A 27,014-nucleotide genomic window follows, 5' to 3' on the forward strand; every position below is an offset into this window, starting at 1 on the left:
GCTTCCGCCCCTGCGCCGCCGCCGTCGCCGCAGCCAACACGGAAGCGCCGGCGCCGGGACCCGCCTGCGCGGACGCCGGACCACGTGGCGCGCGGAGGCGCCCGGGGGCGGGGCGGGATGGAGCAGAGCCTGAGGTTCCCGGAGGCGCCGCCAACGGAGTCCTGGCAGGTCTGGTGTTTGAGGTGAGTGGGGGGCAGAGGGCAGTAGCGGCGTTGTCCTCTGCAGTTATGGAAGTTTTATATCTTATTAGTGGCTCACTGACACCTTAATCAATTTAGTCTTTTCTCCTTTCTGGACGCTGAAGCCGGCTTTCAGGTCTCTCATGTGTGCCGAATGAATGAAAGCGCCTTTACGTTCACCGTCATCGTCGTCATCATCAGCATCAGCATCAAAACCATCATCCAATGCCTGAGTCCAAGGGCCTGAAGAGAGAGCTGCAGTCAAACAGATCTGGGTACTGAGTGATCTTGATCAAGTTACTTATCCTGTCAACCTTGTTTACCTTACTTGTGAAATGGAGAAGTTGACACCAGTGCCAACACTGGGTGGCTGTGGGGTAAACAAGATTAAGTATGAAATGGGCTTAATTGTTTAATTCATGTCTACTATCATTAAAATGATCATTATTGTTCAGACTTTCAGCATCTTTCTTCAGTAGACTATTAAGGGTTTCTAACTAGCCTGAGTTGCAGTGTTGTTCCCTCCAATACACAGGAATACATGAGATCTTTCCAAATGCAGATCACATCCAGAGACCGAAGTCACTGCCCTGCTTAGGATCCATTTCTGGGCTCCTTTTTCTGTTTCATTGATTTATTCATCTATTCTTTCCCCAAGACAATTACAGTAGCTTATACTCTTGTAGTCAGGTAGTGTTAGTCTTCTGACTTTGGGCTTCTCCTTCAATATTGTGCTGGCTATTCTGTGTTTTTTTGCCTCTCCAAATAAACTTTAGAATCAATTTGTAGATATCCACAAGACAACTTACTGAGATTGGGATTGGGATTGCATTGAACATATAGATCAAGTTGGGAAGAACTAACATCTTGACAATATTGAATCTTCCCACTCAGAACATGGAATATCTCTCCATTTCTTTAGTTCTTTGATTTTGTTCATCAGAGTTTTGTAGTTTTATTCATATAGATATTTTACATATTTTGTTAGATTTATACCTTAGTACTTATTTTATTTGGGTGCTAATATAAATGGTATTGTGTTTTTAATTTCAACTTCTACTTGTTCATTGCCAATATATATGAAAACAATTAATTTTTATATATTAACCTAATATCCTGCCATCATGCTGTAATCACCTATTAATTCCAGGAGGTTTTGTTGTTGTTGTTGATTCTTTTGGACTTTCTATATAGTCATTGTCATCTATGAATAAAAAAAAAATTCCGCGCTTCCCTGGTGGCACAGTGGTTGAGAGTCCGCTTGCCAATGCAGGGGACCACGGGTTCGTGCCCCGGTCCGGGAGGATCTCACATACCGCGGAGCGGCTGGGCCCGTGAGCCATGGCCGCTGAGCCTGTGCGTCCGGAGCCTGTGCTCCGCAACGGGAGAGGCCACAACAGTGAGAGGCCCGCGTACCACAAAAAAGAAAAAAAAATTCCTCCTCCCCAATCAGTATACATTTTATCTTCTTTTCTTGTCTTACTGCATTAGCTAGGACTTCCAGTGTGATATTGAAAAAGAGTAGTGAGAGGGTACAACCTTGCCTTATTTCTGATCTTAATGGGAAATCTAGTTTCTCACAATTAGGTATGATGTAAGCTGTGGATTTTTGTAAATGTTGTTTATCAAGTAAGGAAATTCTCTAGTGCTATTTCACCAAGAATTTTTATCATGAACGGGTGTTGGATTTTGTCAAATTCTTTTTCTGCATCTATTAATATGATCATGTGATTTTTCCTCTTCAACCTGTTAATATGATGGTCTACATTAATTGATATTTGAATGTTGAACCAGTCTTGCATATCTGGGATAAATTCCACTTGGTTGTGACGTATAATTCTTTTTATACTTGTTGGATTCAATTTGCTAATATTATTGTTGAGGATTTTTGCATCTATGTTCATGAGAGATATTGGTCCATAGTTTTCTTGTAATGTCTTTGTCAGGTATTGGTATTAGGGTAACGTTGGCCTCATGGGATGAACTAGGAAGTATTCCCTCTGCTTCTGTCTTCTGAAAGGGACTATATAGAGAACTGACATAGTTTCTTCTTTAAATGTCTGGTGGAAATCACCAGTGAACCCATCTGAGCCTGATGCTTTCTATTTTGGAAGGTTATTATTTATTAAGTTTCATTATCAATATAGGCCTATTCAGATTGTCTACTTCTATTTCGTATACCATAAAATTATCATAAGGAACAAGGGAAAAATGAAAACAATTTTGGAGGGAAAGTCCCTGGTGGTCCAGTGGTTAGGACTTGGTGCTTTCACTTTCGAGGGCCCAGGTTCAATCCCTGGTTGGGAAACTAAGATCCCACAAGCCACGCAATGCAGCCAAAAAAAAAATTTGTTTCTTTGGACAAACAAAAACTGAAATCACTGACTGTCAACAAACCCTACCCTAGGAAGGAAAATAATGCTAGGAGGAAAGTCTGAGTTGTAAGATGGAATGGTGAGAGACGAAAAATGAAAAATCTAAACAAACACTGATTATGAAAAGAAAATGCCTAATTTGGATCGCAAACAAGTAGACTAGATCTAAAATATTGAATAAAAATAGCATTTAAGATGGGAGCTGGTGATTGGTATTAAGTGTTTTAAGGATAGAGGTATTGATTGCCTTTAGAGTAAGTATTCATGTTAAGAATAGTGGTAACCACTCAATGTATATAAATAGAATGCAGGCACTTCAAAACGCTTAGAGGAGAAAACGGAATTAAAAAGTCCTTAGTCAATACAAAAGAAGGAAGGAACAGATAAAAAAAGAATTGGAGAATATGTTGAAAAGTTAGGCAGGGCCCTTACAAGGCCTTTTATGCTGTATTAGTCAGAGTTATCCAGAGAAACAGAACCAATAGGATATATAGAGATTTAGATTTATTATAAGAAATTAGCTTATATGATTATGGGGGCTGGGAAGTCTTAAATCTGCAGTCTAGGCCAGCAGGCTCAAGACCCAGAAGAGCTGATGGTATAGATGAAGTCTGAAGGCATGCTGCTAGAAGATTCTCTTTTGCTTCAGGAGGCTGGTATTTTTGTTCTATGCACATCTTCAACTGATTACATAAGACCCACTGACATTATGGAGGGCAATCTGCTTACTCAGAGGTCATTGGTTTACATTTTAATCTCATCCAAAACACCCTCCAAATTGACACATAAAATTAACATATACCAAGAGTAAGGAATTTTGATTTTATTTTAACTGAGATAGGGGGCCATTGGAAGATTCTAAAATGGGACTGATGAACCTGATTTATGTATTTTAAGAGTATCCAGGTACTAGATGAAAAGTAGATCCTAGAGGGACATGAGTAGAGGTATAGAGACTAGATGAAATCAGTGCAAAACATGAGAAAAGTCCAGACTCATGGTATATTTTGGAGGTAGTTCTCTTTGACAGGGCTTGTTGAGAGAGTGGATGTGGGAGTGAGGGAAAGAATGTGATCAAGGTTAATCCCTAGGTATGAGGCCAAATCAACTGAGTATACGGTATTACCATTAACTGATCTGGTGGAAAACTGGAGGAAGAAAAGTTGGGTGGATAACAAATATGGGGTGGACATATTGAATTTGAGATGTCAACTAGATAACCAAGTAAAGATACACAGTAGGCAATTATAGATAAGAGTCTGGAGTTCAGAGGTGAGAAAAGAATTTGAGATATTAATATTTGAGTTATCAGGGTATAGCCTATAAATTGTTGTAAGTAAAATCACTTACAGATAAAGAGGGAGTTTTTCTCTTTCTCCACCAAATCCATTGTCCACCCTTGTCTCCATCTTTGGCCCTGGGAGGTTGCAAGGACTTCATCAGCAGAGCCCAGCACATACTGGCTTCTGGGTGGATTGAGTCAATGGAGAACTTGGCGGGAGTTTGAAGGAAGGAGAGGGCCATGATCAGCTGGCAATTGAAAGTTGGTGAAAGTCCTTTGCCATTACGAAGGGCATCAGAAAACATCTTTGTAGGCTATGATAGTTGACTGGTAACTGTAGCTGGAAGAAACTATAGTCCAAGGCTCATTATGACTGAAAGGGATTTGAAGGGAACAGAAAGGCAACTGACAATGTTCAATGCCAATGGGGCATTTTCTAGGGACTATAAAGCACTTTATGGGGATTTTATAGCACGAATTCAGTAGTGCTCCAGTTTCTAGGCTCCATATCTCCTGTACACAGGGGTGGTGTGTATCTGTTTGTATTTTGATCTCTTACCCTAGTCTGGGAGAGTTCCTTGTAAATATGCACATGCCTGTATACGCTAAGCAGTTTTCAACATGCCTGGCTCACAGGTTTGGGGAATGTATGTGTTCCTTAAGCCTTGGAGTGACTTTCACCTCCTGGTTAGAATATCAATTTTGAAAGGTCCATTTAATTTAGATGTTACCCTTCTAAGTATTATTCCCAGAACCACCCATAATTAAGGGACCTCAGGCTTTGCAGATATACCTCTACTCAGGCCTTCATTTGTAAAAGCAAAACACAAAGACCAAAAAAGATAAAACAAAAAAAATCACCCACAGTGAGACTGAGGCATACCTATATAAAATATATCTCTCATTTTTTTCCCTGTTCTTGAACTCCTTCTCCTTCACCAATGAATTTATGAAAACTTTTAATAAATGCACTGAGAATAAAATGAAATATATAATAAAACTGAAAATGTTTTTGAAAAACCATAGTATTTATTACTTTGAGTTTTGAAGAATTTAAAACCACAGCTCACAACATATCCTGAAATTAATTCTTGGTGCCTTAAAGAATTAAATATAAACACACACACACACACACACACACACACACACACACACACACGAAGAAAACGAAATAGAATATTTATTAAATCTCTGAAGATAGAAGAACTTCCAGAGCTTAGAAAAGTATTCAATATCGTAAGAGGAGGATGAACAGCTCTTACTTTGATACCTAAAAAATAGGACTTATTTACTGTGTATGTTACATAAAGAATTCATGCAAAACAATTTAAAAATACCCAGTGAGTAAGAGCAAAGGGCATGAAAAAATAATTCACAAAAGAAGAAATGCAACTGATGACCAACATATGTAATAATGTTCAATATCACTATTAATTCAAGTTAAAGTAACAAGGTTCTGCTTTCCGCCCATTTATTCTTATGGGTCTCAATTCCTGTTACTAAGCCGCCTTCCAAATAGCAATTCACAGTGTTCCCAGGAGTGCCCAAGAGCACCACTTTCATCACTATCATTTAGCATCATCATCTTAGTTTTTTTAAATTCATATCCTTTCACCTTGTACTTTTGTTTCCCAGAATTTATATCAGGCTAATAATCCCAAATATGGTGAAGGAAGTTTCATTACAGCATTTTAAAATATAGTACAACCGTACATAGTCTAGCAATAGGAATGGTCAGATATAGTATATCCACTTGATGTATCTGAGTGTTAATTGGAAAGGAAGTGCAAAATCCTTTGCCTACTTTTCCGTATTTCACTGACTGTAATTATATTACTTTTTGTCTTAGGGTCTGTCAAATGGGCACTACCTCTCCTTCCTGGGTGAAATTATATGTTCTTTTAGTTGTAGTAAATATGACATCTAAACAAGCTATGAAAGAGGCACAGGCTGGTTGAGCACTCTCCCTGACCCTTGGATGGGCATTGCCTCAGCCTCTTCCTGAAGTGGTCGGGTGGCAGCCTTGAGCGTGGGGGTAATGAGCCCCAGTGAGCACCGAGGGCTGGCCACTCACCCTCTTACTGCTTCACTCAGCGAAGACATTCAGGGTCCCTGGACACCCAGTCAGAATATTCTTTCATCGTATTCAGGACACCAGTTGATGGATTATTTATAATAATATGCAAGCATAATTTCTAAACAAAAGATTTTAATAACAGGTTTTTAAATGATGCATGTTCTCCTTTCTCATTGGAGAAATGTCATTCTCCCTTCCTAGGGACACAGAGCTCTTGACCTAACTTGCTAAAGAAAACACAACTTGCAACCATTACAGGTGGGGTGTGAATGCATGTAGGGGGTGGGGCTAGGGAGTCTTGGGTTCAACAGAAAAAATTTTCCTGTGTCTTCTGTAATATTTTTATATTCTAAAGTACACGCACACGCACACGCACATGCCTGCACGAGTGCCCAAAGGGCTCTGGCCAATGAAATGCCCTAGGAATACTGCCACGGTTATGGTGGTTTCCGAGATGGACTTACAGTGTAGGAGGTAGTAAAGGAAGAGCGAGGCTCTGGAGTCAGTCTGATCAGGGTCTGAATCTGGATTCTACTACTTATGTGATCTTGGGTAAGAAACTCTTCTCGTGTGTATTAATACAATGTGTGAGAATTTAATAAGGTACTGTATGTAAAGCCAGTAGCACACAGCAAACAGCCTGGAATGGTAGCCCTGTCTGTGGTTATTCTAAATAGAGTTCTACATGTAATGAACTGTAATTTGCATGCGAGTGTTAGGGACCTGGAATGTCCAGAGCTATAAGCTGCTCTGGAAATTTGATTCCCCACTCCCTACCCAATGCTCCTACCTGCTACACTCTATTAAATAGATTTACTTGAAGGAAGACACTCTGTGGAGACAGGGATGAAAAGGGAGAAACACATGGCATTTGGTCCCTTGCTCAGCTCAGGGATTAAGTTTCTCCCTCCTTAGGAGAGAGGGAGCATTCATCCCACTTCTGTGCAGAACTCAGCAGCTCCAGAACAATGATGGATGAGCTGTGAGATTTCTCACTCCCTTGGGTTTGTACAGTTCTCAGAGTGAAGCCATATTATAGAACAAGGTCCCCAGAAGATGGCAGATATCCAGTGGGTGTGGACTTGCTCTGGAGCCTGTGAGATACTCCCTACCTCTCAAGAGATTCCTGGGGGTACTTTGCATGACTACTGCCCTTCATAAAGGTGAGGGAGCTGAAGCAATAAAGTTTGGGTTTAATTGCTAAAGGAAACTTCGTATACCCATAGAAGAAAACACAATGGCTGAGGAGGCCTGTGGACACGTTAAGAACACTGTGGGAAGATGGTAAATTAGCAGTACTAAGAACTGTGAAGAGAAGAGTGAGTGGTGCCTTACGTTGCTGGTAAAACCTGGCAGCTACTGACAGCTCCCAGTCTCCTGAAAAAATAATGATTCATCTATGGGTATATCAGTAACTCTTCAAAGACTTTTGGGGTTTATCCTAACTTTGACAATAGGCTTCTAGTTTTTGTTTAAAACTTGTTTTATTATTAAATATATCATATAAAAATATATAAAACAGGCTTCTAGTTTTTAATTAACGTTGTTGAAATTGTAGGTATCGGAGACAACGTGAATGAATCTGAAGGGCATTACGCTAAGTGAAATAAGCCAGACAGAGAAAGACAAATACTGTATGGTATCATTTATATGTGGAATCTAAAAAAAAAAAAAAAAAGGTCATACTCATAGAAGCAGAGAGTGGAAGAGTGGTTGCTAAGGGTTGAGGGGAGGGGAGAAATAGATAGGAGATATTGATCAAAGGGTACAAACTTTCAGGTATAAGATGAATAAATTCTGAGGATCTAATGTACAGCATGGTAACTGTAGTTAATAATATTGTCATGATACTTGAAATTTGCTAACAGTGATTCTTAAGCATTCTTACTACACAGACACACACACAAAGTAACGATGTGAGGTGATAGATGCATTAATTAACTTGATTGTGGTAAATATTTCACAAGGTATACCTATATCAAAATCATCACGTGGTAAAGTTTAAATATGTATAATTTTATTTGTCAATTACACCTCAATAACGGTGGGAAAAAAGAGCTAAATCATTCATTTTAGAGTTTAAGAAACAAAGCCTCGTCGAAACTGAGATTTACCCAAGGTTAAATAAGATAATGGTTGTACCTTTCATTTTTTTAAAGAGACAATCTTGCTATTTCACATGCTAGATTTCTTATAGTCCTGCTGAAAAACTGATAATCTTATTTTTAAAATCTCATTCAAATTCAATTTAGTAATTTTCCTCTAGCATATACTTCTTGATAATGTCATGTGAAAAGACTCCAGATTTCATCCTTCTCAAATATCCAGGAGATTTCTAACTACAGAATAATGTATCAAGTAAAGCAGCAGCCATTTAGTTACCTCAAAATCCATTTATTTTGTTGGGAAAATGATAAAGTATCTTTAGGTTCACGAAGTTTACCAACAACTCCCTATGTTAAAAGTGTAACCAATATTTCTATTTTATTTATATCCATGTTAATTTTGTTTCTTGAAGCTTTCTAACATTTACTGCATAAATGACTTTACATTTAACAGAGACTGACTTTTCTGCTGAAAATATTAAAAAGGAAAATGAACAGTAGATTCATTAAGTAAAATAAGTTACCTAAATATTCTAAATGGAATTCTAAATGGAATAACTTTTGTTAAAACCTCAAAGTTCAGGCAAAGAGCAATAAACTTTACAATTATATGAAAACGTAGGCTTACAGAAGAGCACTCCTTCCTGGCTGGCAGAGGTCTGAATTCATTTGAAGTCTCGCAGCCGTGTTGTATCACTCAGGAGGGAAAAGTACGTCAGGGAGGGCCAGATTTTCAATCTATTTGCTTTTTATCCCTTTCAGGTAACTCTTAAGATTCTGGGTGCAGTTACCCAAGCATTCTATCCATTGACTGGGTCTATATTTCTAAGAGAGAGAAAGGTCTGTAATTTATGATCGAAGTCAATGGGTCTAAACTGAGGTTCCTTGTATTTTCTGGTCATCTTGGCACCCAGGTATGTAATGAGTTCACATCTCTCCATAAACTGCTCCATCTTCTTCTTATATTTTTTTCTTGTGTACTCAGAACCTTTGGGATTAAAGGCTGTAGAAAATTTCACAGGACTGTGAATGTTTTTTGTTAGGTTAGTGAGTCATTATATTAAAGAGAAGGAGAACTTCGTGTGTGATTGAGTTGCACAGCTATGGCCAAGAAGATATCCAAATCCCAAATAAGATTTGGGGATTATTCTATTTTAGATCATAATTGTCTCTATTCACCTTCCTATATGGAATGGATTATTGAGTGCTGATTAGGTTACTCGTAGCCCCTGCTTTAAAAACTAGAAACTCAGTTTTGATATTTTTGCTAAAATATTTGCTACCAACACCGCACACACCCCATGCAAGTGACCAACCCAACTCAACAATCCTATTTATTACATTATACTACAATTAATATTAAATTAGTTCTGAGTAGCATATCATTTCTAGCAAAAAATAAATAAAAGACATACCTTTTAGATGAAATGCTATATAGAGTAGCGCAGATCTCTGTACACTTAAGAAGGGGAATTTGGGCTTTAAGCATCCTGCTGCATTCATGGCTTTAATTAGAGCAGTTGCGATACCCTGCAGGTAGGGAACGGATTATGTGTATATTTGAGTTTGTTTTATTTTCTTGTGGCAAATAGATAAAGAGGTTAGTTATTCTTTGCCTCAGACAGCCTCCTGGGGTTGAGGATGGAGCTTACAAAGATAGTTAAATGAGCTCTTAGCCAGCAGGACAGAAACACAAAATACATTTGATAAGGAAAAATAAAAACTACAGAGTGGCTTAGCGCCAGCTAGGTGATGGATACGTGGATTTCATTACACAGTTCTATTTTTATATGTTTGGCATTTTCCATAACAAAAAGTTAAAAAAGAAAGGAGGGGACACTGGGCTTTGAGTTGTCTTGGCCCATCTCTGCTTCCATTGCTCAGAACTGGCCAGCTTGCCTCCCACCCTCAGGACCCTGGGCCACCTGACCAGGAATTCCAGAGACCACAGTTATCACTGCAGTCGAGATTCTGGAGCCCCAAGCAGGAAAAGAAGAGAACACCCTTTTCTGGGTGAGTGTCATCTTGCCTTTTGATATTAAACTAGATTGAAAGCTAACCATCTAGGGGAGCTGAAAAAAAGCAAAGTTAGGATTAGGAATTTGTAAGAAAGGTATGAAATTGTGCCGTAGGCAACTGTTTTATAGAAAAAAATTTTTTAAAACTCTTTAAAATAGTGTTTGGCTACTGATAAATTTGACTATATTCAGAAAGAGGTATATCTAGAGAAATAAGATGTGATTGAGTAGATAGCTTCATCCAGATTTTGAGCAAAGTATGTGTTTGGTGGTTCAGTTGTGGTGACACCTCAACTCAACTCTTTTGAGCAGGGGAAAAAAACCTCTTAGAGACTGAATTTACACATTTCAAATTAAGAAAAAGTTTTACAGACACTGAAATTCAAAATAAGAAACAAACTACAAGTCAGATGTAAATAATTATCTTACTCTTTTTTCACTGTAGTGCAGGTATTTGGGAATTAGCTATGGAAACAGGGGCTTTTCTCACATTTTATTTTCATAACCACTCAAAACCAAAATAGGTTGAAAGTGGATTTGCAGGGCTTCCCTGGTGGCGCAGTGGTTGAGAGTCCGCCTGCCGATGCAGGGGACACGGGTTCGTGCCCCAGTCTGGGAAGATCCCACATGCCGCGGAGCAGCTGGGCCCGTGAGCCATGGCCGCTGAGCCTGCGCGTCCGGAGCCTGTGCTCCGCAGCGGGAGAGGCCACAACAGTGAGAGGCCCGCGTACCACCAAAAAAAAAAAAAAAAGTGGATTTGCAGCTTAAAATCAGGAAACTCTGCCTAGAATTTCATTGTTACCAAAATAAAAATTATTGTTAAAGAAGAGATTGCTGTAGTCTTCTAAAATCTATGCATAGAAACTCATGTAAGTGAACCTGTTCGAGATATCCAGGCAAAGGCAGACTAGTGAGATACATCGGTTCCTTTAACGGGGGAAGTTTGTAAGGAAGCTTCTGATCCCAGTATTTCAGTGGTGACCTAAGAACACAAAATCCATTAGACAGATGCCCACAGATGTGCTCATTGTGTGTACACAGGAAGGTGGACACACAAGAGACAGCTGAAAGATAATGTTCATTGCCTGTTTTTCTCCGGTGGAGAAAATGATACAAGTGGGAAGACTGGGGCTCCTAGAAATTCATGACGGCCAGCTTCGCCTGGGTCCCTAGCCCTGCTCAGCTCTCCTCAGTGTTCTTATTTTTCACAGCAACTATATAAAGCTTCCTTTATTGCCCTCACATTTCTAACCCTCCCAGTAACCCCCACATGGGGGCCAGGCTATCCAAGGAGAAGCATCAGAATGAAACTTCCTCAACTGCTCACCACAAGCAGAGCCACACATAGGCTCCTTTCTCCACACTGGAGCTTACCTCCCAGCTAAGATCAGTCTCCACACATTCTTTGCAGCCCTGTTCCACCCTCTCTCCAGAAATCTTAAATAGCAATTTCTCTCTCTCTCCCACCTTTGGCATTTCCTTCTTTACTGGATCCTTCCCAGGCACCTGCATTTTAACATGCTCGTACCTTTCCCATTGAAGAAAAAAGAAAATCCTTTTTTCACTCCTTCACTCCTTCAGTCCTATATCCTTTCCAGCAATTAATGTCTTTTCTCTTTTTACTGTTAAATTTCTTCAAACATTGATCTTCACTAGAGGTCACAAACTACTGCACAAATTCTATCTGCAGATGTGATTTGATCCACACTGTAATTTTTAAAAAACAGAATCAGTCACAAAAGTTTAAAAATCAGGTAAATGTAAGAAGAAATTTGGTTTCCAGCTACTTGTGAAAAACAGAAATGTGTGGCAGTAGGTAAGTAACTGCTGCCCCTTCAGCTATGTGTATGTATATATGCACGTGTGTGTGTGTGTGCACTCACATATGTATCTATCCCAGCATGATGCAGTTAACATAGATATTCAGTAAATGTTTGTGACTTAGTGAATGGTCTCACCTCAAAAATTTCTCAAGTTTTTCTCTACTCTCACAGATATATATACGATCACGATATTCTAAAGCATAGTGAATGCTACCAGGTACTAGGGCTTCGTATCTGAAAGACAAAGGAACAAACAAAAACAACTATGTATTGTATAATTAATATGCAGTACTGTATAAATAAAGTGTCAAAATATTTTATTTTTCTATCTTTGCCACTCAAGGAAGAAATAGAACATTTTCCAGTTAAGCAATAGTGACCTTTTGATCAAAATGTTAAGACTGTTATATGGACCACTTATTCCGAGTAGAGCTGTCATCCTGTACTTGCACGAGGGCAAGGACTTGCCTTTGTTTGCCATCCTGATAGGTCACTGGACAGTAGCCCTGGAGCTCGGCACACTTAGGGAACCGGCTCTTCAGCTCCGACAGTGTCAGCCTTTTGGGCATCATGTCGGCAGACGGGAGAGGATGAGGTGCTAATGGAGGCACGTATAATTCGGGGTTCTCCAAAAATCTCTATAAGAAAAGATTACAGCAACGTGACCGCTTGAGACAGGAATACTATGCCAATGAGAATCCACTGAGGCTCTCTTGCTACTGTCCCCATTTTCAGTAGCAATGTTCGTCCTTCAAACCATCTGAGAGCTGCTTTCTGCGCTACTATAGCTCCTTCCCTGACTGCAAGTGCCTTATAGTAATACTTGCAAGTGATTTCAGGTAAGGTCTCTCCTACTTTCACTCACTCACTCACTCACTCACTCACTCACTCATCTACTTATACAGAAAACATTTGTTGAGCTCTTACTATGTCCCAGGCACTGGAGTGCATAGTCTTCCTGTCCTACAGTATAACTAACTAGGTGGGTGCCCTTTGGCAGGTGAATTAGCTTCTCCAGCTTCAGTTATCACTCTAAAATGAAGGGAGCAGACCAGGTACATGACCTCTAATGTCATTTCCAGTTTTAAAATTCTGTGATTATCATTTAAATAAGCAGGAAGAAATAAATGTCTTTTTCTTAAAGTGATAAAAAATTCAAATTCTTCAGAGGAAAATAAAATGTTCAGAGGCACCTGATTAGTTTTCAACTACAACCTTTTTATATCACCAAATTATGGTCATTATAATATCAGAACAAGTCTGTATTCTGTTGCATTAAATAGCAATATATGGTACACAGGAAATTAAAGTGATAGAAAAAAGTTGAAAGCACAGGAGACATACGTCGGTCTTACTTCATTTCTACTGACTCTTGACTTCCCTTCTGCACCCTTTGAATGGAATCCCCACCCAGATGCTCAGCATCCCCTTCACAGGCGGGCTCACCCTTGGGTCTCCCTACCTGTTAAGCTGACCCAGGTGGAGGGTCCATCACTGACCCTGAACTTCTGCTTTGTGCCAAAATATGTCTTGGGATGCAGTCTTAGGACTGGACTCTGAGTTGCCTCATTGAATCCAGGGTCACAGTTTCCAAAATTGGGTCTCCTGGTCCCCAATTCCTGGGTGTTCCCAGCTGTGCCCACCCCTTCCTGTTTGGTGAATTCTGAGACCGGTATTTTCTTTCCCTGGTAAATATTTGGAGTTAGGAACAAACTTACATTCAACTTCTCCTGAGAACTCATTTTATAATAGTGCCCTCTGAACTCTGCTGCAAATTCCAAGGAATCAGTTAAAGAGCAATCAACTAATTCATGTGATTCTGCCAGGCTGACAGGGCAGAACTGTCCAAATTCGCCCAGGCGAGAAATCAGTTCTTCAGGTGAGATACATAACTTGTCAATGCAGGCGGCTTTTCCTGTTATTAACAGATTAACTATTATTTTTTTTCAGAGAAAACACAATCATTTTCAAAATGAAAATAATTTCAATTATGCTAGTACTATACAAAGGAGTACACATTGTAAAATTCCACAGAGTAAAAAGTAAAAACTTCTCTTCACACCTCCATCCTCTCAATCCAAAATCCCTTCTGAGAGGTAATCACTGTTGAGTTTGTATCTTTTTCAGATTTTTTTATACATTTGCATATACACATATATATATTTTTTGCATATAAGATGCTTGTGCCACTATACTGTAAACATTATTCTGCAACTTGCTTTTATCAGTTAGTCATGGCCTTTGACACCTTTCCATATCAGTTTATATGATTTACCTAATTCCTTTTAATTTATGCACAGTATTCCACTGTATAAATGTACATATAGTTTACTCAACCAATTATCTGTTGATAAATGTTTTGGTTGTTTTTAATTCTTAGCTATTATAAACTATCTATATGTTATAAACAATATATATGTATATACACACACATATATGTACATGTATAAATACATAGCCACTTACACACACACATCAATTTGCTACATATTTAAATTTTTTCTATGGGATAGATTTCAGGAAGTGAAAACAGTTTGTTGACATGATGTTACTGACACAAACCTCTCCCTGTGCCTTGACGGCTCCCAAGACAGGGGAAGAAACATTTTCCCAAAAGTAACTAGGTTTACCCTAACAACTCTATTTAAAAAAAAAAAAAAGCCCCCAAATTCATTCAATGGACAAGTTTAAGAGTTTTCTCTCTAGTATTCCACTAGAATGGGGACTCCAAAACAATATGAGATGTTACAGAAAATAAAATTACTTTTTTATACATCTTAATTATAATGAGTAAATTTTGATCCCAATATATTTTGTTAATGGTCCTTTTCACCAGTGAAAACTTTCACTTTTTTTTTTTATTATGCCAAGGAAGGTCTTACACTAACACTAAAATTATGAAGAATAAATCATGGATTAATTTGTTATGTGACAGTGTAAACATAAAAGTAATCCTTAGGATTGGAGTGATGTGTCTATAAGCCAAAGAATGCAGAGGATCGCTGGCAACACTGGAAGCTAAGAGAAAGAAATGAAACAGATACTCCCCTTGAGCCTTCAGAGTGAGGACAGCCCTGCCAATGCCTTGATTTGGGGCTTCTGGCCTCCAGAACTGTGAGAGAATACATTTCTGTTGTTTAAGTCACCCAGTGTGTGGTAATTTGCTACAGAAGCCTTGGGAAACTAAAACAGGTACATGAGACTATGGTTTCTGTCCTGTTGGCATTCTTTCTTGCCTTATCTTGTTCACTTGGTATAGCAAGCTGCCATGTTGGAAAGGTCCATATGGCAAGGAACTGAAGGTGGCCCCCGGCCAAACAGCTGGCAAGAAACTGAGGCCCTCAGTCCAACAGCCTTCAAGGAACGAAATCTTGTCAGCAATATATGAATGGGTATGATAGTGGATTCTTTCCCATTAGGGCCCTCAGGTGAGATCTTAATCCTGGCCCACACCTTGACTGTAGCCTTGTGAGAGACCCTGAAGCAGAGGACCCAGTTAAGCTGCGCCTGGATTCCTGCCCCACAGAAACTGTGAGTGACTGTGTGTGTGTGTTGTTTTAAGCTGCTAAGTTTCGGAATAATTTGTTATGAAGCAATAGACAAACAAATCCACTATTCCATCCATTGTTTATGATACAAACGAAAAGGCTAAGAAGCCCCAACCATCCTTTCCTAAAAAGAATATTACACTATAATACTACACTGGTGTAATATTATTCTAAAGTATTATAACGCACAGTACTATGGTATAATAATAGTGTTGTTAAAGTATATAGTATTATATAGTGCTATAATATTATACTATATGGTACTACATAGTTTTACACTTGTATGTTGCTCTTTAGCTCAGATGTGCTGACCTCACCAATCCTGACAGGTTTAGTGACAGGGTAATTTAGTCTCAAATCACTTTAAGTCCTAAAAGACACTCAAGTATCTCTTTTTCTGATTCTTGGGATAGTCTTGATGACATGTGGCAATGTCTATATATCCTTTTCTGGAATGTGGCAGAATGAGGAGGAATCTCTTTAGTTTTCTAGCCCTGACCTTGCTCCATCTCATTAGTGAGAATAAACTGGCCCCCTGACAGGGGAGGGTTATTTGAATAACATACAAAGCAAGTGGAGAATATTAAAAAAAAAATCAAAACTAAATTCAAACAATCAGGTATAGATTATCAGGTAGATGTTAAAGCAGGAAAGCAAGAGGGCAGCTTCAATTAGATTAAACTACTCAAGGCAGAGGCAAGTATATCTGGAATAATGTAGTGGATACTGTGGTGCCCCATCCGCACCCCTCTCTTCAGGGCTGATGCACCCATCCCCCAGCTGCTGGAAATATCTGTGCTAACGGATCACAGCTGCACTGGGAATGGCCCCTCTGTTACAGGTTACACCCCCTCCTGGAGTGACCTTTGGTCAATGACAAGCCAATGGGAGGATATAAAGCCTGGCCTCTCCCCCCAGTGTGGGAAATTTTGAAGGTCCATCCTAGCTCTAGTGCTTCCCTATAGCATCCAGGGAGGCTTCTGTTTCCACCACACTGCAGGTTAGTTTCTCCCTCTGCTCGGTTCTATTAGCCTCACTTCCCCACAGGTTTATCTCCTAATTAGAGTTGACATAAAATACAGGATGCCCACTGAAGTTTGCATTTCAGATAAACAACGAACAGTTTTTAGTATAAATATGTCCCATACATTTGGTAAATAACTAGACTAAAAAATTACTTGTCATTTATCTGAAATTTAAATTTAACTGGGCATCCTGTATTTTTATTTGCTTAATCTGGCAACTTGACTCCTGAGAGTACTTCCTGATAAAGCTTCTGCACGCAACTTTTCATCATGAGTCTGTTTTCAGGCAACCCAATCTGAGGCAGGAAAGGTGAAGTAGGGTAACAGAAAGATGAATGAGGCACAAGTTTTGCTTTCAAAGCCTGCTGTGGAATGTTCTACTAGTGTGATGCTATCCAAAACTTATTGGGAGTAGGTTTCTAAAACTCAGTTCTCTCTTCCCTTGCACTCTTATCTTCATCCCTTGTAATCCTCAGGTGAAAACAAATTCCCAGTCTGCAGACAAACAGGAACCAGAGATGCTGGTGATGCCCAAATAATGAAGCAAATCAAGATTCAATGAAGCCATTATTATCAGACTCCTCACTGCATTTTTCCTTGTATAAGGTTCTCTGTGTCATGTTGCTCCCTCATACCTCCTTATACCTTCTCCGTATTTTCCAAAGTTAAACAAAGTCATTAACCAGATGTCTGTGAAACCCCTCCAGACAAATTCTTTGGCATCATCACTCTTTTTAGAGATATGAGATATAGATAACTGCCCTTCTATTTTGTGTATTTGGGGAGAAAAATCAAGAAACTTCTAGGAATATATAATCAAACATTTTCTTTCATGGATTCCAAATATAGATTAAAAACATTCTATGTTCAAATTAAATTTTTAATAGAATCAACATTTACATACTACTATAATTTCATAGTAAATAGTAAAAATAACTAATTCTAGATTCCTAAACAAAATTTTGCCAAGTGTCACTCCACAGACCCCTGCCCTCGTATAACTACCATTCTTGAAACTAGCTTCTTACATGGCTTTCCAAACACCATAAACTCTTCTAGTGAGAAACCATGTCTTGTTTTTAGGTGATAGGTTCACATAGACATTGAATAAATGATAGCTGCCCCATACATCCTCTAGTTGGCTTGCGGGCTATGTTAATTGATAATCCTCCCTGCCATTGAACTTAGAACTAGTTAGCGCCTAGAGACTTAGCTGGAGAGCTAAGCTGATAGCTTGAGTAGAGGCAGTCATTTATTAGAACAAATATACATGCCCACATAATTGGAAAATACTATGTATTTAAAATACTGATTAAGGTCATGGGAACAAATGTTCACATTGAATGAATTATGGTAACATGAGTTAGGCATGCATAGACTTCAAATTCACATTTTATTGTGTTTTCAGAGTTACACGTTTTCTTACCTGCTTTTATTCTTCCCAGGTATATCTGTATGTGTTTATTCACCATTTTAACCTTCTTAATGACTTCATTCCATACCCACCATTTGCTGCGAAAGCCATCAATCACATACCAGTTCTGATGTTGTTCTTGATAATATTGCCTAATCTCATCAATATTTTTGCGGTACTTTGAGTTCTTGACAGCTATAATCTGTGAGCTGTTATGCAATGGATAAGGCAAACTAATAGAGAAACAGAAGGAATGGAAAAAGCTGTTAAAAACCTGCTTTTTCTGGTTGAGTAAAGTTTATTCCTTTATCATTGTTTTCATCACATACATTACCTTGGTTCCTTTTCTTTTTCCAGGAGCAATCTTTTGAAAATCTCTTTGGAAGGCACATCCAACTCAAAGATGACCATGGGGATGACTGACCTGGCTTCCAAGAGACTCACTTGATATTTAGATACAGGGTATCCATCAATGACAACACTAATAAGGAGAAACGTGAAAATAAAAATTCCAGATGTCTTTTCTCTCAGACCTTCCTTTCTGTCTTCCGGAAACAGTCTATCTTTAAGATTAGCCCCGTACTGTTCCTATGTAACTTGATTAATCTTGTCACCTTGCCCTCTTTGTCTCTCTATTTTTTTTTTTTTTTTGGCTGCGTGGCTTGAGGATTGAACCCGGGCCCCAGCAGTGAAAGCCCGGAATCCTAACCACTAGGCCATCAGGGAACTCCCTTTATCTCTATATTTTTAACCTCAGTCAGCCCAAGAGCCAGAAGGAGGGCTGCATACATACAGACACAGCTCTGATTCATACACTTAGCATCATAGAGCTAGGTTTTAGCGGACTTCGAGAGATAATACATATTATACCTTGAACATTGTATTACTTAATTGGTGCTACTATTCTAGCATGAAACAGTGGAAAGAGTATAGGCTTCAGAGGCACACAGACTTAGATTTGAAACCTGGTCTGACCTCTCTGAGCCTCAGTTTTCAGTAAAAATAGCAAAATAATGATATTTAACCCTTAGAGTTATCTTAAAGATTGTAGATCAAGTTTGTAAAGCAATTAGTAATAGACTAATGGACATTCCTTATAAAAGAATGGCCAGCAAGGGAAGAATTATCCAACCCTGATCTTAATGTTTAGTTTTATAGCAAACAGATAGTGTAAAATTTTTGTACTGAAAGGTCAGTGGCAGTAAGACAAGGTGTCTTGTAAATCAAGATTTTAAGAAGTACATTAAAATGTTTTAAAATTAAAAGAAAAAAGGTCCTGGCACAGTTAATAGTATTTTAGTAAGAGATTAAGCAAATACGGAAAACACTGTGTTCTAAGCTTTCTTTTGTAGTAAAATTCTGTGAGGAGGCTGGGTGTGGAAGGGAACATGGGGAGTTGGTGAGAGACCCCTATGGTATCTGGGAGAGAACCATTCCATCAGGACCCATCAGGCCTCTGAGCAGAAATGATGGAGAATTTGTTAGTCCAACCGTCTAAGGTAATGAGTGCCACTAGCAAACTGAGAAGAGGACTAAAGGCTGTCTGCAAATTCCAAAGTCAGGAAACCGACTCTGAGGTGCCTGAGCTGGGCTTGCTGGCTGACGTCACCAGGAAGGGCTGGTTAGTCCTCCCTCAGTGCTCTCCAGCTAAGTCTCTAGGCACTAACTAGTTCTAAGTTCCATGGCAGAGAGGATTATAAATTAACATAGCCCACAAGCCAACTTGAGGATGTATTGAGCTGCCATTGTTGGTTGTTTTTTTAAAAAAATTATTTATTTTTGGCTGCATTGGGTCTTCGCTGCTGCACACGGGTTTTCTCTAGTTGCTGAGAGCAGGGGCTACTCTTCGTTGTGGTGTGTGGGCTTCTCACTGCGGTGGCTTCTCTTGTTGCGGAGCGTGGGCTCTAGGTGTGCGGGCTTCAGTAGTTGTGGCTCGCGGGCTCTAGAGCACAGGCTCAGTAGTTGTGGCTCATGGGCTCAGTTGCTGCGCAGCATGTGGGATCTTCCCAGACCAGGGCTTGAACCCGTGTCCCCTGCATTGGCAGGCAGATTCTTTTTTTTTTTTTAACGTCTTTATTGGAGTATAATTGCTTTACAATGGTGTGTTAGTTTCTGCTTTACAACAAAATGAATCAGTTATATATATATATACATATGTTCCCATATCTCTTCCCTCTTGCGTCTCCCTCCCTCCCACCCTCCCTATCCCTCCCCTCCTGGTGGTCACAAAGCACCGAGCTGATCTCCCTGTGCTATGCGGCTGCTTCCCACTAGCTATCTACCTTACGTTTGGTAGTGTATATATGTCCATGCCTCTCTCTCGCTTTGTCACAGCTTACCCTTCCCCCTCCCCATATCCTCAAGTCCATTCTCTAGTAGGTCTGTGTCTTTATTCCTGTTTTACCCCTAGGTTCTTCATGACATTTTTTTTTTCTTAAATTCCATATATATGTGTTAGCATACGGTATTTGTCTCTTTCCTTCTGACTTACTTCAGTCTGTATGACAGACTCTAGGTCCATCCACCTCATTACAAATAGCTCAATTTCGTTTCTTTTTATGGCTGAGTAACATTCCATTGTATATATGTGCCACATCTTCTTTATCCATTCATCTGATGATGGAAACTTAGGTTGTTTCCATCTCCTGGCTATTGTAAATAGAGCTGCAATGAACATTTTGGTACATGACTCTTTTTGAATTATGGTTTTCTCAGGGTATATGCCCAGTAGTGGGATTGCTGGATCATATGGTAGTTCTATTTGTAGTTTTTTAAGGAACCTCCATACTGTTCTCCACAGTGGCTGTATCAATTTACATTCCCACCAACAGTGCAAGAGGGTTCCCTTTTCTCCACACCCTCTCCAGCATTTACTGTTTCTAAGTTTTTTGATGATGGCCATTCTGACTGGTGTGAGATGATATCTCATTGTAGTTTTCATTTGCATTTCTCTAATGATTAGTGATGTTGAGCATTCTTTCACGTGTTTGTTGGCAGTCTGTATATCTTCTTTGGAGAAATGTCTATTTAGGTCTTCTGCCCACTTTTGGATTGGGTTGTTTGTTTTTTTGCCACTGCACCACCAGGGAAGCCCGCCATTGTTGGTTTTTAATGGAAAGTAGCTCAACTCCTTTGTCCTGTGAAGGATCACTTGAGAGGCCCTCAGGATTAGGGAAATTCAGCGTGGCTGGGCAGTTACTGTCCTGGTATTAAGGTGAAATAAAACCTTTGTGATTTAACCGACGTTGTCCTCACTAAGATCCCTCGTATGCAAAGCTGAATGCCAGGAAGGAGGTAACACAATTTGCTTAAGTCCCAGGGCCTTCTCTGGGGAAAAGACTTGACAGTCCAGAATCTGCTCCCTGATAACTGAAATTAGAACTGTCAAAGACTTGATTAAGGACCAGTGGTAGGGAAGGGCAAGGAGGCGCCTAATATAAAACAGCCTTGAGTAAATCAGCAAGATTTTAAGTCAATGACTTGGGCTCAAGAGCAGGGCCTTAGGTTTTATCGGCTTTTACTACTGGCTGGGACCACTGGTTGTGCCAGGGAAGCCGTGGTGGAGCGGAGGAGGGTAAACTGAAGACCAGTTCGAGCACAGGGCTCTCCTGTCCAAATGCAGCATCAAGGGAGGGGCGCTGCTTCCTGTGCAGAGAGCTGGGCCAGAGAGAGACCATCTCCATGGGACCAGTACCACCTGGGGGGACAGGGGAGGGCCACGCCTTCATCACTCCATGGGGCAGTGAGGACTTCTGCTGGGCTGTGGAAGTCACACAGGCCACCCTTATGGATTGTGTAAACCTGGAGGCTCCTGGACAGCTCAGGGGTTGCTGCAGGGAGGGAAGTGGCCTGTTGGCTCTTCTGGTGTTCAAGCCGAGTTTTAGCTTGACAGAAAATTAAAACATGTAACCATATAGGTGTCCAGAGTTTGAAAAGCACATCACACACACTTTACAAGAGCTTTAAACTTTGTTTACGATTAAGTGTTTTACATTCCAGTGAGTAATTTCTTCAGAGATGTAACTCCATCCCACTCCCTCTCCACCTCCACGGCCCCCACTTACCCTGCAGTGTTACTTATACTTTCCATCAGAGATAATTCTAAGGCCTGAACAGCCAGTTCATCAGGCGCTGTCATTCCTTTATGAAGATGCCAATTTAGCATAAGTGCCAGCTCTGTGTCTGGTTGGTGGTTTAATACATAACGCAGAGCGTCTCCTATTGACAAACGCTTTAAGCCATAGTCACTTGAAATTTTTTTGGCAACTGAAAAACATTAAAACTTTAAACTTATTCCGTTTCACAAATTCATCAGTTAATCTCAGTTTCAGATTCTGGTTAATTGACATCAACAGCAAACTAATCTTCACATTCCTCAAAGAAATTTCAAAAATTAAAATTGCTACATCTTATTGAATTAATACTGTTCAAAGGTCGATCATTATTAGCACTTCAGGTATGTGGCTGATGGGTCTGGTTAGTGAGCCAACTCCGTGAGGTTTTCTATAACCAAACCATTGAAGTGGTTCTTTTCCTTCTGCACGAGGTAGCAACATTTTTGAGAGCTTTATAAGGCATCCTATGTGTACCATTAATATTTGGTATTATGTCCAAAATAACAATTCAGTGCTCCTTGTGTCACCGGATTAAACCATTTCCCTATGTCCATTTACGGACTCCAGGCTGCAATCAGGCTAGCTTACCCTATACAGTTAGGCGGCAGTTAATCCTTAGGAAGTAATTTTTAAAAATTATAATGGCATATCTGACATTTTAATAGTAATTTATAGCTTATGAGGTAATATTTCTTCTGTGACTTTTTTTGATATTTTCAACTATTCCATCAAGTGCGTAGAGCGGGTATTGAAGTTACAATTTTATAGATGAGAGAACTGCAGCCCACTGCAATGGAATAATTTGTCCAAGGGCACATAGATGTTGCCATTTGTTGAAAGAGGACTCAGGCTTGGCCTCTGCTTCTGCTAAGTGAGACCACAGATAATAGCTTCCAGTTACTGTTAAATGTGGGTGTGCTCTGACAGGGTCTACAGACCCTGCTTCATCACGGTCTGGAGACAGCAGTGTGTAGAGGACACTGAGACTCATCTGGTCCCACGGGGAATACAGGTTAACTGGCCACAATTAGGGCCACCCGGGAGCAACTCCCCTGTGAGAGCCGCAGAAGGCTTCATCTCAGCTTTGCCACAAACGCGAGAGTCACACCTATTTTTCTTAAGCTATGAAAACAATTAAGCATTTACAATTTGACATTTTGTTTAAAGATTAACCTCTATTTCAACAAAAATCGAGGAATCAGATTGTCTAATCTACATTTTACTTTTTGCTGTGGTTGTGGGATCTTGAATGTTAATGTACAGCTTTCTTTGGGAAATATCATTATCTTTGTGAACTTTTAGAACACAACTATTAAAGACTCTTAATCATGTTAAGACGTTTAAATGGGGAAAACACACTTTTCATCTGAAGAGCTAAAACACAAAACTCCCTATTATTATTTCTGGTGAAAATTAATCTTTGACCTCATCTCTCCCTTTCATTCTCTATGCCGTCAGTCATTAAGTCCTGTCATTTCCTTTTTAAATATCTCTGGTATCTGCCCTTTCCCATTTTATTATCATTGCGACCAACCACTGTTCATGTGGTTATCATGTCACACGTCATCTTGAAATACCACACTCACCTATTGTTGGACTATTTGCCTTAAAAAAAAAGTCTCAAGATATAAAAAATTCAAACATTATAGTTTACCAAATGCCTTTTTCAGTAATGATTAAGATAATGGATTTTCACTCTTTAACTTATTAATACAGATTATATTTATAAAATTTTAAATATAATTTTTATGCTAATAAAATCTTAATATAACTGTTATTTGACTATATTTATAAATAATATTCATTTGTAATTTCTTTTTTTGTATTATCTTTGTTAGGTTTTGATATCAGGGTCATGCTAATTTAAAAATGAATTTATATTTTTTATACTTTTTTAATTGTATGGACTATATTCTTTACTTTAAAAAAAACTGAAAATAAATTGGTCAGTTTATTTTCTTTCCCCTTGCTCTGGAAAAGCTTATAAAAACACAGTAAGTATCTCTTGAATTTTTAATTCTTTGAAAGTTTGACATAATTTTCCTCCAAAACCATTTGATTCTGGGCTGTTTTGGAGTGGGGCTATATTTTTGAATGCCTTCTCCTCAATGGTTATTGGCCTATTTACGTGTTCTGTCTCTTTTTGAGTCAGTTTTGATAGTTATCTTCCTGGAAAAGTGGTCCTGGTCTTCAGGAGATTCTTTTATGCTTAAGGATAGTAAAGGCAAACACACCCTTACCTGTAGTTTTCCCAGATTTTGGAGGCCCCAGAAGTGCAATCCTAATGGGCATAGTAGGCTTAGGTTTGGGTTGGCGGATATATTTGATTGGGTTCTTCATAAATTTTTCTTTAGTTTCCTTACTAGATAAAAAATAAATATACTGACGATGGATTACAGGATGAAGTAGATTCTCTGAATTTTCAGCTGGCTTGATTGTCTCTCCTTCACTTAGCTGCAATATATGCAAAACTGAATTAATAAGTTAGCTTTATTTTAAACAGCATTTCCCCCAAATACACTTAAAAAAACAAATTTGTAAAATCTTTCTTATAGAACAAGAAAACTAATTATAATCAAGTACTGATATTAAAAAACTGTAAAAAGAATGAATTATTTTATACTCATATGGAATAAATGTAGTTTTTCTTAAGTGTTCCAGTTTCTGACAACTATAGTTATTCTACTTCCTTTATAATGTGTTTAGCATATACTGAATGTTTCTGCCAAGTAGTGTAAAGGTGTTTGGATATATTCATGGGCCAATTTATCTTCACAGACAGGTCCATTCCTAAGGTGGCGTAATGTACAGAAATGCGTCCTCCCAAAATCATGGTTTGAAGCCCTAACCCTCAAAGTTACTGTATTTGGAGACAGGGCCTTTGAGGAGGTAACTAAGGTTAAATGAGGTTATAAGAATGGGGCTCTAATCTGAGGACTGGTGTCCTTATAAGAAGAGAAAAGAGACACCAGGAGTGCATGAGCACAGAGGAAAAGCACTGAGGACACAGTGAGAAGTGGCCATCTACAAGCCAGGAAGAGAGGCCTCACTAGAAAAACCATCCCTGCTGGTACCTTGATCTTGGACTTCCAGCCTCCAGAACAGTGAGAAAATACATTTCTGCTGTTTAAGCTACCCAGTCTGTGGTATTCCATATGGCAGCATGAGTAGACTAATACAGGTGGGGTCCTGGGTTATATATGGGAGTGTACTGGTAGGACAAATCCTACTAGCTTCTCTTCTACATTTTTATACAGACGAAATCCCACTCACACAAACATCAAGAGCAGACACAAAAGGGAAAAATACACCTAAAAGGCAGCCTAAGATGTCGGTATGGAATGGAGAGGGAGGACTGGTCCCACATCTTTGCATTGGTGATGATGACGACTGGGTAATTAAATGGATATCTTTTTATATCATCAGATGGCCAAGCATCAGTCATCCCTGGACTTGACAGAGTAGGTGAGAAACAGTATGGTAATATTGCTCCTCCCCCAGAACTACACCAGGATAGTTGTCACAGGTCAATGGTGTTGTCAGCATCATCATTCTTGGGCTGAAGTAATATTCATGGCTGGGAGTAAATGTTAGGGATAAGAAGAAACTCAGGGATGGGGTGGGAATGTCTGCTCTATTTCTTATACTCGGTAATAAAAGAAAAGCTGAAAGTTTAATGATTCCATTTCAGATTCGAAAATTAAGTGTGAATTCTTACAATAGTTTCTGCTATTGCCCAAAATATCTAGCATGTATCTTTCTTCTCCATAGGTCAGAATACACAAGGTGTCATCAAATCAGAAACATCAAGTGGTCAGGCACCCAGAAAGATTCCCAACAGCCCTGAAAAAATGATTTATATGCTTAAACCCTTCCTATGACCATGCACTCATTTCTCCACAAGGCATCTTTATACAATCCTAATTATGTTTGGACATGGATCCTTAAATAGGGTTCTGACTTTGATTGCTTCTTCCCCTCTCTTGTCCATCTCAAAGAGAAGGTTAGGGTGTAACTATTTTTCAAAAGCTTTCTAGGTGATCCTAATACATGCTTAACTTTATCTGATTCTCTATGGAGGGAACGGTCATAATGTTTCTATATTTCAGCATGATATTTGAAAAGGTCTCTCTTGACATCCTTACAGTGAAGGTAAAGAAGATATCACAATTAAGTAGAATTGAAACTGATTGTATCAACATCAGCCAGGAAGGAGGTTTCAAGTAATATGCACATGGCTCCATTTTGGATCCCTTCCTCCAAAATACTTTTTATCAGTGACCAATACACGTTAATAACAACAACTTATATTAATTGAGCATTCACAATAAAACAAGCACTGCTGCAAGCACTTTACAATAATTAACTGATTTAGTAATTGTAACAATATCATGAGGTAGGGACTATTCTTATTCCCATTGTGCAAATGGGAATGGCTCAGAGAGGTGAAGTAATTTGCCCAAGGTCACTCAGCTAGTAAGTGGTGGTTTTGAACTCAGGCAGTCTGGCTCGAGAGGCCATGGTCTTCTCCACTGTGCTACTTCACTGATGGAAATAAGAAGGTACACTGGTTGAGAGGGCAGGTCACCTTTACGTGACATTCTTTTATTGTCTTTATAGCACTTAATACAACCTGACAAGAACTTATTTGTTTACTTATTTATTGCCTATCCTCCCTCTCCAACCCAGCTAGAATATAAGGCCCATGACAAAGGAACCTTGTCTGTTTTATTCACTGCTCTATTCTCAGGGACTGACACAGTGGCTGGCATGTCCTTGATTAAGATTTGTTGAAAACCATCCCACATTTGAAGTTACTGAATTCCAATTACATTAAATGTTTGTCCACACTGCCTAAAAATACAGTGCTTAGAAATAAGTTTGTGACGAACATTAAAGGCACATTTTGTATGGGATCTCACACTTTCCAGAGAATTTTATATTCTTGCATTTGATCACAGTGGCCTGATGGCAGTATTCTCCCATCTTAAAGGTGAGGAAGCAGAATCAAAGAGTTTAAAGGACTTGCCTAAAATTAGATAGCAAATTGTGT

At 39.2% G+C, this 27,014-nt stretch overlaps 1 protein-coding gene across 1 annotated transcript in view; it reads right to left on the minus strand.

Moving 5' to 3' along the window:
- Positions 1–8,441: 8,441 nt before the first annotated feature.
- The window catches only part of AK9 (adenylate kinase 9), a 120,922-nt gene continuing 102,349 nt past the window's right edge, over positions 8,442–27,014 (minus strand). The window contains exons 30-39 of the mRNA XM_082668796.1: positions 24,202–24,415; positions 21,911–22,112; positions 18,181–18,327; positions 17,859–18,079; positions 13,578–13,774; positions 12,328–12,497; positions 11,995–12,093; positions 10,916–11,018; positions 9,434–9,548; positions 8,442–9,021 (exon numbers count right to left, since the gene is read on the minus strand). Of these exons, the coding sequence (XP_082524922.1) occupies positions 8,819–9,021; positions 9,434–9,548; positions 10,916–11,018; positions 11,995–12,093; positions 12,328–12,497; positions 13,578–13,774; positions 17,859–18,079; positions 18,181–18,327; positions 21,911–22,112; positions 24,202–24,415 (1,671 nt within the window). The 3' untranslated portion in view covers positions 8,442–8,818. The remainder of the gene's footprint in view (positions 9,022–9,433; positions 9,549–10,915; positions 11,019–11,994; positions 12,094–12,327; positions 12,498–13,577; positions 13,775–17,858; positions 18,080–18,180; positions 18,328–21,910; positions 22,113–24,201; positions 24,416–27,014) is intronic.

Source organism: Grampus griseus (assembly GCF_964374135.1).
Source record: "Grampus griseus genome assembly, chromosome: 13".
Classification (NCBI taxonomy): Eukaryota; Metazoa; Chordata; class Mammalia; order Artiodactyla; family Delphinidae; genus Grampus; species Grampus griseus.